At 46.5% G+C, this 14,687-nt stretch overlaps 1 protein-coding gene across 1 annotated transcript; it reads right to left on the bottom strand.

The window, feature by feature from the left end:
• Positions 1–3,359: 3,359 nt before the first annotated feature.
• LOC144099667 (uncharacterized) lies at positions 3,360–12,785 on the bottom strand. The gene is made up of 3 exons (XM_077633011.1): positions 12,509–12,785; positions 9,629–9,853; positions 3,360–3,433 (listed from the first exon to the last, which is right to left on the bottom strand). The coding sequence occupies exons 1-3, from the start codon at positions 12,749–12,751 to the stop codon at positions 3,407–3,409; spliced, it is 495 nt and encodes a 164-aa protein (XP_077489137.1). The 5' UTR covers positions 12,752–12,785; the 3' UTR covers positions 3,360–3,406.
• Between the last annotated feature and the right edge of the window lie 1,902 nt (positions 12,786–14,687).

The raw sequence follows: 14,687 nt of genomic DNA, 5'->3' as shown, positions 1-14,687 counted from the left end.
TTATGAAAAAAGAAAACGGCGTTTTTAAGTATAAAGAACCCGCTGGCATGGAGATATTGCGCAAGTGCGAGCAATGCCGTAGTATTGCCTTGGCCTCCAACATTTCAGTCACAAAACCCAAAGTGTCCTCTAGGAGAAATTCCAGGAAACATTTTTCCGTAATATTTGGTATAAAAAAGAAACACAGTTCTCAACACTTGCAAAAAGTGATAAAAAAGGTGCAAATTTCACGAAACAGACCAAACGTCCAGCAGCAGGTATTTCAAGGGTGCAAATTTATTCCATCCCTGATGAGAAGGGGTAAAATTTGAAGTTACCCCTTTCTTACAAATTTCTTACACCTTTTTTTAGAGTGCACTGCAGAAATCGAAATAAATTTTGCGGAAACGGAATATTTTCTAGTGGAAGCAGTTCCTAAACAGTTTTTGGCTCTTATTATTTCAGAAACAAACAAATCGCGAACATTGCTGAATTTTGGCAGTCCACCTACATGATAAGAGAACTTTTGCCAATAACAGGAGTCCCGTCTGCAGGAACAGGCAATATTAGTTTCATGAGCCTCAACGTGCACGTGAAGGATAAAATAACAAATCCCGTGTTTAGCCCACAAAGAGCAGGAAAAGTGCCGGCAACAGATATGGTGGGCCAATCAACAAACGTTACACACCTTGATATCGATCGGAAATGAGAGCAAATAAGGCGGGCTCAGAGAGAAGCTAATTGACATTAGGAATCAGGAGCTTCGGCATAGTCAACTTAATGATATTTAGGTCAGTATCTAAGGGTAGAAGAGGGCAGAAAAAAATATACGATAAAACAGGCTTCGAATGTCACGACGTACCCAATTTAGGCAAGGCTTAATTTGGTGGCCTGCACCTCTGTTTCGGAGTGTACTGTAATCATTTGCGGTCTTACGTGAGACTACTCCTTGTAGGCATAGCGACATGAATAGCTCCCTTTATTTGCGAAGACAAGCTACGGAAACGGAGTCATTCGCTTTTAAAAGCTATTTATTTGGAGGCATTTTCGGTTCGTATGATACTATGTAAATGAAGTGATTACATCAGCGAAGGATAATTTGTGAACAGTCTTAAACATGAAAGAAAATTGTAATCCTAAAACGGTATACAGCTCCCTCCGCGTAATACTTTGAATACGTTCACTCAAGAAAAGACTGATCATTCAAGTCTAAACAGGCATCAGCATCTCGTAAATGCGTTGTTGATCATTGCAACAGAATTTAGAGCCTGGAGCCTTTATCAAATAAAGTGTACAGCCCAGAGCGTTGACCTCTAGGTCATGCTGTGCGGCTTGTATCGTCAGTGTTACAAATCTCTCGACAATGAGATAGACTCTCATCCTCGCCTGTCGAAAGCTTAAGATTTGGTTCAGTGCTACAAATCCCTGGTGTTTAGCGCTTGTAGAAGTGACTGCCTCTGATCGACTGATGCGTTCAAAGAGTTAAATCCATTTCTCCAATGAAATCTAATATGGGGCAATTTGGTACAGCCTACAATTTTATGTGGCAGTAATTTTCGCTTCACATTTCTTATTCTCTCTTGAAGGACTTTAGGCCACTCTAACCATTTCCTCCATTCGCGATTTGATCAGTGATGAGCTCAAACTCCAACCTTGCCAGGTATGCCATCGCGGGTCATGTCAGTTCTTCTGTAATAGCTGTGTTCCAGGCATTTACCTACTGCTAACGGCCCCTGCCTGCTTCAGCATGCATATGAACAGACTTAATTACCTACATTCTCAGTACACCGAGAGCACCGGAACGTCTTCTTCAAAAAATGTTTTCGTTCTGCGAAAGTTTCTAAGGTAATAAATTCCAACGACCATAAAACTCGATTTCAAAACACCATCTCGAGAGACCCTTCTCATGTTCTAACCGTATTTTTCGACTCGTTACTGACATTTGCGATGCTTTAGGGTGCCACTGAGGCAAATTGAACGTAATTCTCGAGGCGTGGCTAGCAGCGCGAATTTTTCATTATAAAGGAGGCCACTTCTTCGTAGTAGATCCTTTGGCCAGAGTATGAATAAAGCTGCGCAAAAAAAATTAGCCTTAATAAAGCTAGCCTAAAAGCCAATGAAGCACACACGACTCAAGAAAGCAAAAAAAAGATTGAAATGAAGGGCAGGCGAGGAGGACCGTGCGAAAGTGTCCATCCTATACCGCACATGCCCGATCGTCTTACCTGAGTATTACTCCGGGTCAGATATTGCAGGGCAAGGTGTTCCGCGGACCCTCCAAAAGGCTTGTGACGTCGGAAACCGCCCATGCGTTTAATGTATATCGTAGCCAATGGCGTAGATAGACGCATCGCTACAGTGTGCTCAATTTGCTGTCTATGAACGCGAGCTCTGCGGATTTATAATCATCTAGACGGCGTGCAAAAGGCTTGCGATATTGAATTTGGCGCAGATGCCTCGCGTATTCAATGACTTCGCTGCGACGACTTGTGGATTGCAGAGATAATACCCTCCTTTCGGTGTGTTATCTGTGACTGCACTGCTTTTGTGATGTCATCGACAGAGAGCCATCGGCGCGCGCTGACAAGGGCACCGACATGGGCGTGCTGCGAAGCAGTCTTTTTATTTGGTGCTGAAGCCCTCATGGTAAGTGGTAACGTCGCGCAGCATTGTCCAAACTGCGCGGGATCCTTTGTAGCGCGATATACCGGCCCAACTCGACCACTAGATCAGCGGAAAGCCTGTAGGTGAATTTGAGACAGGAGCTGTCAGCAGCCAGGCGGCACATGTGAAATAGCACTGATCTACTTCTACACTTGAAAGAAGGCTCGTGACAATTTCACGTTTGACTTCTCTGCATACCTTTTCTTGTTTTAAAACTGCTTTCTTAGAACTGATTCCGAAGGCTGTGTGGAAAAGTAGCTTCTTGGCGTTATCGAATGTCACTGCCAGTGGCTAGAAATAGGCGGCGCTACAGTGTGTTTAATTTGCTGTCTGTAGTGACGAAATTTTAGCATTGTACGATTTTAAATTTCAACAAAAGGGTGTGGCATTCTCTTGTGTTTCGACTATTAAATTGCCAATTTGGCGTGCACTATCAAGAAAATTTTGCAAAATCTAATATTTCTTAGGCAATTGAGCTCATTTTTAGCAGTTATCAGCACAGAAAATTTTCATATGTTGTTGCTGCTTGATTGAGAGCAACAAAGCGAACAAAATGCATGAGCGCATTGGCATTCAAACATGTTTTCTACATGTTTACAAAATGCCGTAATGTTACCATTTAATAGTCTTTTGAGACATCTGATAGGCAAATGCGTCACTTTTAATGAGGTAAATTTGCAATTAAAACGCAAATTTTAACACAAAATAGAACGTTTCGAAAAAAAAAATTGCTCCAAAGTACCGCCTTCACCATACAGGCGGTTCACGGTGGCCCGGAAGCGGGAGCGACCTGCGTAAAAAATAAAAAAAATAAAACAGCATGAGACGAAATAAGGAGGGAAACAACCGCTGCAAAATATTTCTTGGAAGCCCAGTTTACAACTTTCAGTTGTTTCATCGCTCTAGCTTCTTGCCAAAATGTTTCTGGCCTCCATAATTACTGCAGCGATGAGATGACTGAAGCACATTGATACACATCCTTAAACACGCCCCCCGTTGCCGTGGTGGCTTACTGGTTATGGTGCTCCGCTCCTGATCCGAATGACGCGCGCTCAATTCCGGCCGCGGTGGTCGCATTCGATGGAGACGAAGTGCCAGAGGCTCATTAACTGTGTATCGTCAGTGCATGTTAAACAACCCAAGGGCGTCGAAATTATGCGCAGCCCTACACTACAGTGTTTGTAGGAAAGAGACCGCTTACAGATCCCGCTTACAATCCTCAGCGACAAGAGGACACGAAGGCCCGTAGAAACGCAGACAGTCACGTTACAGAGATGCTTGTGGCGTCGTCCGTTATTTTAAAACCTAAATCCGACTTCTAGCTCTCTCATCATGTTTCAGCTAAATGTCTCTCTTAATTGGTGAAGACTATTCGGTGTTCCGACTAGATACGCACTTTATATTACTCTTTCGTCGACAGCGCAGTACTTTGCAAAAGACAGCCTTCTTTTAGAGTTTAAGATTATCGCTACCGGAGGCGTTGTACGAATCATCCGAAAACGGCAAATTCTAGCTGATATAGTTTTAGCGGGTCTTGGAGCTAGTACTTCATGGTACAAGTTCTTGATGAATACGAGCAGGTCCATTTCGCCATTGTGGGCACCAGTTAGAACTCAAGATTGCGTCTTTCTACGCATTAAATGCAAGGAGCCTCACGACTCGAGTTTAAAGTGAGAAAAAAAATGCAGTTAGAACTGTGACTGAATTAAGCCGCATACAGCAAGCCCCGTTATTGATAAGTGCTTATCAGTGCGAGGTTGTAGCGAGGATGTGATCGCTCCTGCTGATGTGATCCGCAGTTTCTTCCTCCTTCTGTACTTCTCGTTGGCACATTCTTGCGAATAGTGCAGATTATCGTCTGTATTGCCGAAGAATATGCAATATTAGTAATTAGTCAGCTTTATACACAGCTCTATGCGGGCTTCCCAAAGAATATTAAAATTTTTGTAAGCTTGAACAAATAATGACATTGATATGCTTGTGCAGTGATTTGGGTTTTCGCAAGTTTTTGCACTCAGATAGGCTGTTTTCGGGCCGATGTGCATTTGGGATACTCACGCAATAGTGCAGTATGATACCGTGTATACTGAGCTGTGTGAGCAAGGGGAACGAATGGAGAGTATTGTACGATTATATTCATTTCATTTTAGATCCTCATTTTTCTGCAGTGCTGTACATAACCTGAGCACGTAAACTGTTAGCTTAAACGCCTCAAAACAGGGTCCTTAGGTAGCTAGTAGTAATCAGCCTGACTGCTATTTGTCAACTCAAACTGTCCGCATTCAAAAGTCTATTTCAGTGCAAAGCTGCGAGTTCAGATCCAAAATTCACATCGACTAACTCTGTAATGAGAAGTAATACAGCCACAGAGGCCGCGACCTCGTTCAATTCATTCCACAATCTGCGTGCAGAGTAAATAAAGATTGCAGTTAATAATTAGAAACAAATCGCGACGAGTATTTCTTTCCCGCAGCCCAGTTTATCTATAAGCCTCACAAAACAGTATGCTCAATTAATTTGAGAATTAGACCATATACGCGCTATTCAGCGCCGAGTGGAACGGCGCTACACACGGGCCAGATGCTTAAGGGGCCTCAAAGTGGCGCGATGTTTGTAGAGCAAAATCAAGGGACAAATACACTGGCTGGCGGAAGAAAAGCGCTGGAAGTCTTGTTACTCTCCGGATCCCCGAAAGACTATCTACCTCTTTTGGCAGATGGTGCGGGGGCTGGGAACGCTTCCACAGCATTGAATCCCATTCTACGCGTTAGCGCCGCACCAAGCCCATCGCCAGTTTGATGTAGCAACTGGTTTCTGCAGAATTATTGCGGGTGCAATGAAAACCTCGAGTTGCCAGTATGTTCCTCCTGCATCACGAACATCAGCGATGGATGTTATCTTTACTGCTGAGGAACTCAGCGCTACCCTTGCTAAGCCGTGAGTGGCCGTTTGTCTTCACCAGGGCCAGAGGGGTTCGATTGCCAGTGCCGTCTGAGAAAACCTGTTTCCTAATGGCTCAAGGATTTCCCCCGCATAGTGCTCGGCTCTTCCTAGTTGAAATGCTTGGGACAAGAGTCGTGGAACAAACCATTGCATTGATGGGCCAGTGATTTGTTAGGCCGTAAAACAAACCAAAATCCGCCTTACGCGATAAAAGCCCACTTCAAACCGAAGCCTTGGCCTTGAGATAGAGCATCCGGCTCGAATTCAGGAGGTGCCGGATTCGATCCCCAGTGACTCTGGACACCCACCCGTTTTCTATTTGGTGGAAGAACCGTAGCGGTAGCCTAATGGTTGGCCATCCGCCTCGCATGCGAGAGGTGCGGGGTTCGAACCCCTGTGGCGCTGGATGCCCACCGGTGATACTATGAGTACAACCTTCCCCTGAACTGGTGCTCGGCTCAATTAGGGTGTAATGTTTGGGAAATGGGTCTTTGACCCCAATTTGGGCCTGATTGCATCACCTATACTGCGCTGTGTCACCTTGGCGACGACGCGCGACGAGAGGTACTCAACCTTTACAATCATTCATGGCCCAACGGTGTTGCTGGTCTCCAGTGGAAATCCAGTCGGCTGATACCGCTACTAAATCTACGGAAATCCGATATTGAGCTCACATCTTGGCCTAACATCACTGATCCTCTGTCCCCAGATTAGCAAAATAAACGCCAGAAGCACATGTGCTTGGCAGGTTTTTCTTCATGTCAAAGGTGCTTACGATAACCTGACACATTAAGGCACTCTTGATGTGCAATGGCCTGTTTGAATTTGTGGCCAGAGTGTTCAGGTGGATCAAAAGGTATTCGACCAAAAGGCCATTTTTATTATGTGTGAAGTTGTTCCGACACCTGTTCATTACACCCCCCGGGGCGTGCCCCAGGGCGGAGTTCTGAGCCCTACATTGTTTAAGCTGACACTTATATCACTCTAAGAGAACCTACCAAATACCGTCCATATTTCTATGTGTACCGATGACGTCTGCATCTCAGCCTCCACTCTGACGCTCCTGAAGGTGCGACCAAGACTTCAGCGAGCAGCAACCACAACTTCCTGCTGTCTCCGAGAGCATGGTCTTAGCATTTCAGACGGGAAGCGCGCGTTATATAGAGTGGCATATACACGCAAATGAATCACTCAATATCCTCTAACTATCGACGGCGCACCCATTGCCTATTGTACTTCTCATTGCTGTTTAGGGGTTGTCATTGACAGCACAGGAGTTTATCATGCGGCCCGCATTGCAGTGTGAGCGAATCTCTATCCATCCTCTACTGAGATTTCTGTCCGTGAAATCATTGGGCTTTTCGGTTCAGGCAATGCTGCAGCTGCACGGAGCACTTTTCTTGGGATTTTTGCGGTATAATACTGCCGTGCTATTGAACACACACAAGACAAATTTGCGTGCCTTCTGGACTGTAAAGGTCAGCCTCTTCACACACGCCTGGGTATCCGTCGCAGCTTACCAACAGTTCAACTATTGCTATCGACAAGGGCGACCCACTTTGGACGCGTATAACATTTGACACCCTGCTGATACACGCACTTAAAGTAGCAAGGATTCCTCAACGTCATCTCGTTTCAGTTACGGTACTGAGCCCATATGCAGCGTTTTGTAATGTAATAGGAGCCCACCAATTGTCCAACTTGTCACAGTTAATCCCGGCCGCACGGCCTTCCACTGCGGTGTGGTGTCCGGGGGAGTCATGTATGCGCCTTGCAATTCATAGGATAGCGACGAAAACGAAGTTATCGACTCCGATCCTTAAGCAGCTGACACACTACCTATTCCATGCCAAATAAGACCGCACGCATGTACATACACCTCGCTCGGTCTCATCTACTATTTCAGTTTGCGCCGTGGTCATTCCTAGAAAACAGGCCAGTATTAACCAACTAGTTTCTTATTGGACAACGTCAACAGGGTCTGAATGGTCCACTCTTCATATATCTGCGCTGTACATCGGTGCATAAACACTCCACAAATGAGCTGTGTTCTGCGATTCAAAAGCTGTCTGCAATGTCTCAATTCTGCTTTCCTCAATGGCGATCACGAGAAAACCACAGCGGAGATGAGACGTCTTCAACGCCAGGCACTGGAAGAAGGTCATGACGTCATCTACCAGTAGCTATCAGGACAAGTGGAATCGTCAGGAAATGACGCAGCTGAGGCTAGGGCTCCATTGGCCCACGGCAGTACCAACATTCTCCGCATACCACTGACAAGAGCCGACACAGCGTGACATTTGAGAGTGCTTGGCCGGAGTGAGATTTCAGCGTCATGGTCTCCCGCTGCAAAATATACATGCCGTTTGCTCTGCCTCGACCGCATACTTCAACTAAATCCTCCGGACGGCCTCTCCCGCAGCGATGCTACACTTTTGTGTCGCCTTAGGCTGGGAGTGCCATTTACAAATGCCTACTCCTACTTAATCGCAAGGCAGGCTTTCGTGCCTGTGAGAACAGCTGGCACGAAATTACAATTGAGCACCGACTTTGTGAGTGCCCCCGGTTTGAACGTGAGCGTGTCCTCCTTTGCTGGAACGCACCGGCGCTTTGATCCTCCGCCCCTTAAATCCTCTGCCCTTGGACTAAACCTTCATCGCAGAGGACAGCTGTGAAGGCGCATTTCAAGTTCTTGAAATACACAGGACTGAGTTCAAGGTTGGAAACTTCCAGTCTCTGTGTCTCCTGTTAATAATTGAATACGGACACGTGAAAAAGTGATCTCACTTTCCCTTTTCCCCTTTCTATCTCTCCCTCTGTGCCCCTTCCCGCGTGTAGTGTAGTATACTGGGCGTCACCTAGTACACCTCGCTGCTTTCCGTTCATGTCCCTCTATCTTTTTCAAAGATAGTGCACATACTCAATGCCACTCGGGAATCTCATCGGCCTCCGAAGAAACTGAAATGCAAAATCGCGAATCACAATGGTTACGAAGAATTTTTTATCTTCACCTTAAAATCTTGAGACAACAGCTCTCAGTTGATGTCAACTGTTGATTGCTGACTTCGCCACACAAATGTTAAAAAACGGTATCCGTGAGGACGACAGTTCCTAAAGCGGCTCATCCTTGATACCGGTGCAGCAAACACGACGGAGGCTGTCATCCACCAAAATCTAACGCCGTCTTGCGATATGTTTCCCTTAATTATACCCGGCATACTATATTTAAATTTCGACATGTAGTGCGAACGACGAGATTCTGGTAATTTACACACTTTTCGCGTAGTAAAGCACGACACTACAATGAACCTACACTCTAACAGACGATTAAGGGCCCATACGTGACTCTGGATTGACGTAAACACAATTCAGGATAGATTAGAGCCTACAACAGATTATAACCGACCAGAACACAAAAATGTGCTCCACATTGTTGAATCTTTCCGCGCTTCAGTGGGTTTGAGAAGGAAATACATGTTTCATACTTTCTTTGGCCCTGCTCCCTCATAGATTCTTACTAAAGTGACAGCCAGTAATACTAAATGGGCAGCTGTGAAGAAAAGCGAGAAGCGCTCCCCAGAAAGCCACAAGTAGGTCTAAGTACAAGTAACACCGGCTACTAGAGACAAGAAGCAAGCAAACCTCATCCTACTGAGACCAAAAGGTTCAAAATATACTTGAGTTTTGCTTTTCTATAGTGCTTATACCAAAGCAAATTACATTCTACTGTGAAAAATGAATCTAGGTCTTTAAAGGCAGGCAAAAAGAACCCGGGGTCTTCGCTGTCGGCTATTCAGACGAATAAGATTCTCGAAACTGCGGTTCACAACGTGGGGGTGAAGCCGGCTAGTCAAACCTGGTTAAAATGTAGCACATGGGTCTGGCGCTTTTGCAACTGTTAGCATAATGTGAGGAAGCCACTGGCGCTGATGGGCCACCAGCATGAGTGGAAGAGTTCTCATTTGTTCTCTCTCGTATTTTTTCGGCTGTAAGTTTAAGGTCGTTATCAGAAGTGTGCAGGCGCCTGCGAGATGCCACTTACATAAGTGGGCGGGGAAAAGCAGCCGAGATCACCGTGCGCCAAGTCCCGCTGGCCCTTTCCGCCACTATCTCCCCACTGAAGCACTGCCAGCACCTTGGCAGTGGCGGCGGTGACGGAGGCGGTGCACGTCCAACCGACAACGCCTTCCGCGTAGGGGGACAGGCGGGTGGCCCAAAACAGACGTAGCTCTCCACGTATGCCGAGGAGCCGAGCCTGGGCGGTTGGCTGCAACAGGCACATTAATAGACGAAGTCCACTCAAGGATTTCCGAAGAGAAATGCAAAGCAATATCGGTATACCCGACAGCCGCGTGCTGAGAAAAGATTTGTCACTTATTACGCGCCCAAAAGAAGGGTCTACGCAGTCACAATTTTATTTGAGAAGAAGGTCCAGGTGGACAAAACATTAAAACTGGAATAACATAGGTAAGAATAACGATTAATAGTTGTACAGTATTATTAACTGCGCTACTGGGTAGATTTCCTTAGGCATGACTCCTTAATGATGGGAGTAGATCAAACGGCGGTATCATTAGGTGCGTTTGGCCGTAGTAGATGCAGCGGAGTGCCCATGTTTAACACTCTCGCAAGAAAAATTTGGAAAACCTACCCCGTACTGATAAAATTTGTCTTCTAAATCAGGAACTAACGAAGCGAAATTAAATTTGCTGACATGTTCCAAAGCAGTTTCACATTCACTATTCCATAATTGTTCACACCTGAGGGACATCGCTTTGCACATTATTTTGCTGTTGAGCTATTAACGGTTGGCACTTATCCCTTATCGTTTCTTTATTTATAACTGACTGATTTCGTTGTCATAATTCTTCTTCTGCCAGACTAATAGGAGCATATTCTCTCTGTCTTTGTACGAAATTACTCGTCCTAGGCGACACCTCTGAGCGATGTCATGTTTTTCATGTTCAAAATTTAGAACGTCAGAGTTGTCGGCACTATAAAATTTCTTTTCGTCCGCCACTTTAAAATGGTGCTTAAAATTTTCTTCAGGTACACACATTCCTAGTCTGGTTCTCCGATGGCATGCGCAGCGCTGGCTTTAATTCTCTCCACAACAAACGTCAACGGCACCTGACTCTTCTCAGATGTGTACATAACCTGTTGCAACTGTCCCGCTAGCCCCTTAAAACATAACTGGTGGCTCCGTCGGTTATTGATCGGGTTGCATGTCGGCATCACCCATAATAATATTAGAATAGACACAGGAAGATAGGCATTTGCAAAAGTGCGCCGCAAGCGCTGCCTGCAAGGATTCCGAGGGATGCGATGACCACAAATAGGAGTGCCTGAGTTGTCTCCAGCAGAGGGAAGTAGTGCAGGCCAGACAACGCACACCCCCCAAGCGGAAATTCAACGTTCAAAACACTGCCCACAATACTGCCGCCAAACTTCGAGTACGTTGAACTGGATCTTCTGTACTACAGCCTTGCGTTTCAGGGACGAAACACCATATATCTGGTTGCACTGGCTGTTCCGTGTCGATCAGCGAATTTGGTTCCCCATACCAAGATGTGTAGTTTCTGCGAGCCCATCAGAACCCATCAGAAATTCTCCCAGCCATTTCCACCCTTCAGAAGCCAGGACCCACCGGAAGCACACGCCGCATCACAACAAAATGCCACGACGAAGCAAATTTAAAGATGGTATGGGACGCGATCAATATAAAAGCGAAAGTGGAAAACTAAATGTTAAATCAATGCTTCTAGAGCAGATTTGTCGCATCGCATTGCATCACCAGGCATTATATTTTGTTACACGGATATTGTAGAACCGGAGCCATTACAACAAAACTTCATTTTTCTAACGTCTCAGAACTATTTCAAGTACCTCACAGACCACCCACTAAATGACTGCACTTCTAAGTTTGAACCTTGAAATAATGTCACCAAAATATCAGAAGAAAGCGAGTGATTTTCGATGCTGGTTTCTTCCCATCAAAACTAGCAGCGTTTTAATTACTGTTGAACCTGGTTAGACAGCGAAAGCTATGGTGTATCGGGCAACTAGACGCGGCTTGGCTTTTGTAACTTAGTCTGCGTTCAGGATACTGTATAGGCAACGGGTGCTCAGGCAGCAAAAAGTTAAATTAATGGGTTTTCGCGAGATGTTGACCACTCAATGAACGCTGTGGCCTATTGCTGAAGTGCCGCGCGTCTGCCACGTTGTTGTCACTGCTAATGAACGAAGGCCACCTCTCTCTCTTACCACGGCCACGTACATCATAGCGCAATTGAGGTGTCCACTGACCCAGAGAGCCAGTTACGCGCTCTTCCTTTCCTCAAAATCACCGCAGTCTATATCGCTGTCAACGCCTTCGCCAATGAACACAATGAACGCCGACATCCTACAGCTTAACTTCCGCCTTTCTGCTACAACATTATCAATGGTGGTGGTAGTGGTTTTATTTAATATAATAGTAAAAAGGAAGGAAAAGATTTTAGCTAACCCCGGCATCTGCCATCGATGCACCGTCGATGATCGATGATCGAAGCACCTGAGCTGGGGCAGCGGAAATAAAGGACAGCAGTGTCAACGCATGCAGCGCGCATCTCTCACTATCGCCACGTAGCTTAAAGCGCGACTGAGGTGTCCACTGAGCCAGGTGGCAGGTGTGCGCCTTTCTTTGCTAAGTGAAGAGTCTGTATCAATTGCAAGGCTATGATTCAAGCGTTGGTACAAGAGCGCGGTGACGACGGCTGCACGCGCAGCTAGAGCGCAGTGATGTCATGGCGGTCACGTGAAACAGCTCGGAGGCAGCGGCACACTCTAACCCTCCTCTCCCGCTCCTCGGTTCAATGCCATATGAAACAAAAGCCGAACAAACTACAGAAGGCAGTAGTAAAGCTTGCGCTTTAATACTCACCGGCGTACCCTTCGATGTGAAAGTACCGCGGTGGTGTATGGGTGGACGGCTCACGGCTCTGACAGGCTGGGCGCTCTCCCGGACATGCAGCCGCCGTGGACATCGACGTGGAGCTCGAGAGCAGTGGCCGGCATCACCTGCCTGTCCACCGCGTTTGCTGCCGCAGAGTCCGCCCGAGACGGCTAGGCCGCGGTAGAGCTCGGAGAGCGGTGGCCGCCCAGGTGACCACTTTGCAGAGTCCATGTTGCGACCGCAGTCCCCGGGGCAGGAGCCCAGTCCTCGCTTAGTGGCGACGATCCGTCTGAAGGACCAGGCGGAGCTGACTTCAGAGAGGCACTGTGCATGGCTACGTGTCGCGCAAAAAGGAACGCTAGGTGTGGTGCCTACGTGCGAATCGTCGAATACTGAATGCGCAACTCGTGCGCTCGAGCGCTTCTGCTTGTTGTACTGCCTTCTCTTCTTCGTGGCGCTTTGCGCAAGGTGCAGCTCTGGCAGGAATTAGCGGCGCTCAAACGAGCGAATTGCTAAGAAAGAGACGCGCCTACGGTCGAGAATATAGTGTAAAACAGAGAAGGCATTTTTAGAGGCTCTCTAAACTAGAAAGCCTGCCTATTTTATGAAGTTGCTATCGAGCAGGTAACATTAACACCTCAAAAAGCTCTCCCGGAAGCTGATATGCGTACAAATCGTAGACTTTGGAGCCTTATTGTTGTCGTTAGAAGAATGTTCTTGTTGTCGTGTCCTCGAGGTTTCTCGGATTGGTGTGAAGGTAGATGGTTCCCTAAGGAGAAAAAATAAATCCTGATTTGATTGCAAAGTAAGAGAGAACAACGCTAAAATAACCTATAATAAGCTAGTGCTCGTTGTTCGCACAAAGTAGAGACCACGCACATTGAACCACAAGCGCGTACAGAGCGGTCAGTGCTGGAAGTCAGAGAATGGCGGGTGGTCAGCCTAGTGTCATATCATGGTTGGCTACGCTGCTCTAGACGGGCGCAAAAACAGAATTTTTTACTGCTTATTGCGTAAATTGCGAAATTCAGTGATAATAGCGGGTCGTCGTACAACATCGTAATCCGTAGCTCGCAATATCCGTCTGCGATCTGCGGTGCGAGTACGACGCTTGTTCGCAACATCCTTTTCTTGCATGTCCAAGAGGAAAATGGCGACATGCACGCGCTTCTTCCAAGGCTGCCAGCCTATGCACTTGCACTGGTCACATTGGGGGTTTAACCTAAACACTTTTGACTAAGGTCCAACATCGTTCCCGCTTCGAGTTGTTGAGCGATTCCGTTTCGCTCTAACATTTGCTAGCCGTCCCAATTAGCGTACTTTCAAGTCCAATTGCTTCACATAGTCCGTGGTCCCGAGTTCGATTTTCGGGCCCGGATGAATTTTTCACCAACTGCAAAGCTTCTGTGAAAGACTTACATAGTTTTTTCTTTGCCGCTGTTTCATTCCGGTGGGCGGTTTTCAATGAGTCGATCAATGTCTGTACTGAAAAAGGGTATTAGTCTGGGATAGTCGGTATATTTCGCAGGAAAATGTACAGTTTTTGCAGTAATACCTTATGGTCGTAAGGTATCGCACAACGTGAAAAAGATAGCCGGCAAAGTCGGTGTAATAATAATTGGTTTTTGGGGAAAGGAAATGGCGCAGTATCTGTCTCATATATCGTTGGACACCTGAACCGCGCCGTAAGGGAAGGGATAAAGGAGGGAGTGAAAGAAGAAAGAAGAGGTGCCGTAGTGGAGGGCTCCGGAATAATTCCGACCACCTGGGGATCTTTAAAGTGCACTGACATCGCACAACACACGGGCGCCTTAGCGTTTTTTCTCCATAAAAACGCAGTCGCCGCGGTCGTGTACGAACCCGGGAACTCCTGATCAGTTGTCGAGCGCCCTAACCACTGAGCCTCCGCGGCGGGTGGAAATCCGGTGTACGAGTCGCTTTTCCGCTCTTAACAAATGGCAGCATCTTTGCAAGAAAATCATCTGTGAAAGACCGCCACCTGCCGATTGTGAGAAGAACCATGATTTCTGTTGTGTGCCATGCCGAAAAAATGTAGTGTACAAAATTACTTCTTATCTCCCAGCAAGAATGTGTGTGAGGATTCGAAAACTGGTGTTTAAAACGCTGTGTTAAATGCAAAAAACTCTGCCCGAAATTTTACGCAGTT

The sequence above is a fragment of the Amblyomma americanum genome, chromosome 1 (assembly GCF_052857255.1).
Source record: "Amblyomma americanum isolate KBUSLIRL-KWMA chromosome 1, ASM5285725v1, whole genome shotgun sequence".
NCBI lineage: Eukaryota > Metazoa > Arthropoda > Arachnida > Ixodida > Ixodidae > Amblyomma > Amblyomma americanum.
This window is presented reverse-complemented; position numbering and strand designations above follow the sequence as displayed.

Bases quoted from the DNA above. Each gene is read 5' to 3' on its own strand.
- LOC144099667 (XM_077633011.1), bottom strand. From the start codon at position 12,751: ATGGACTCTGCAAAGTGGTCACCTGGGCGGCCACCGCTCTCCGAGCTC. The intron at 9,854-12,508 runs GTGAGTATTAAA...TGCCTGTTGCAG, and splicing joins TCACATCGAAGGGTACGCCG to CCAACCGCCCAGGCTCGGCT. The intron at 3,434-9,628 runs GTAAGTGGCATC...TTTTTTACGCAG, and splicing joins GCTTTTCCCCGCCCACTTAT to GTCGCTCCCGCTTCCGGGCC.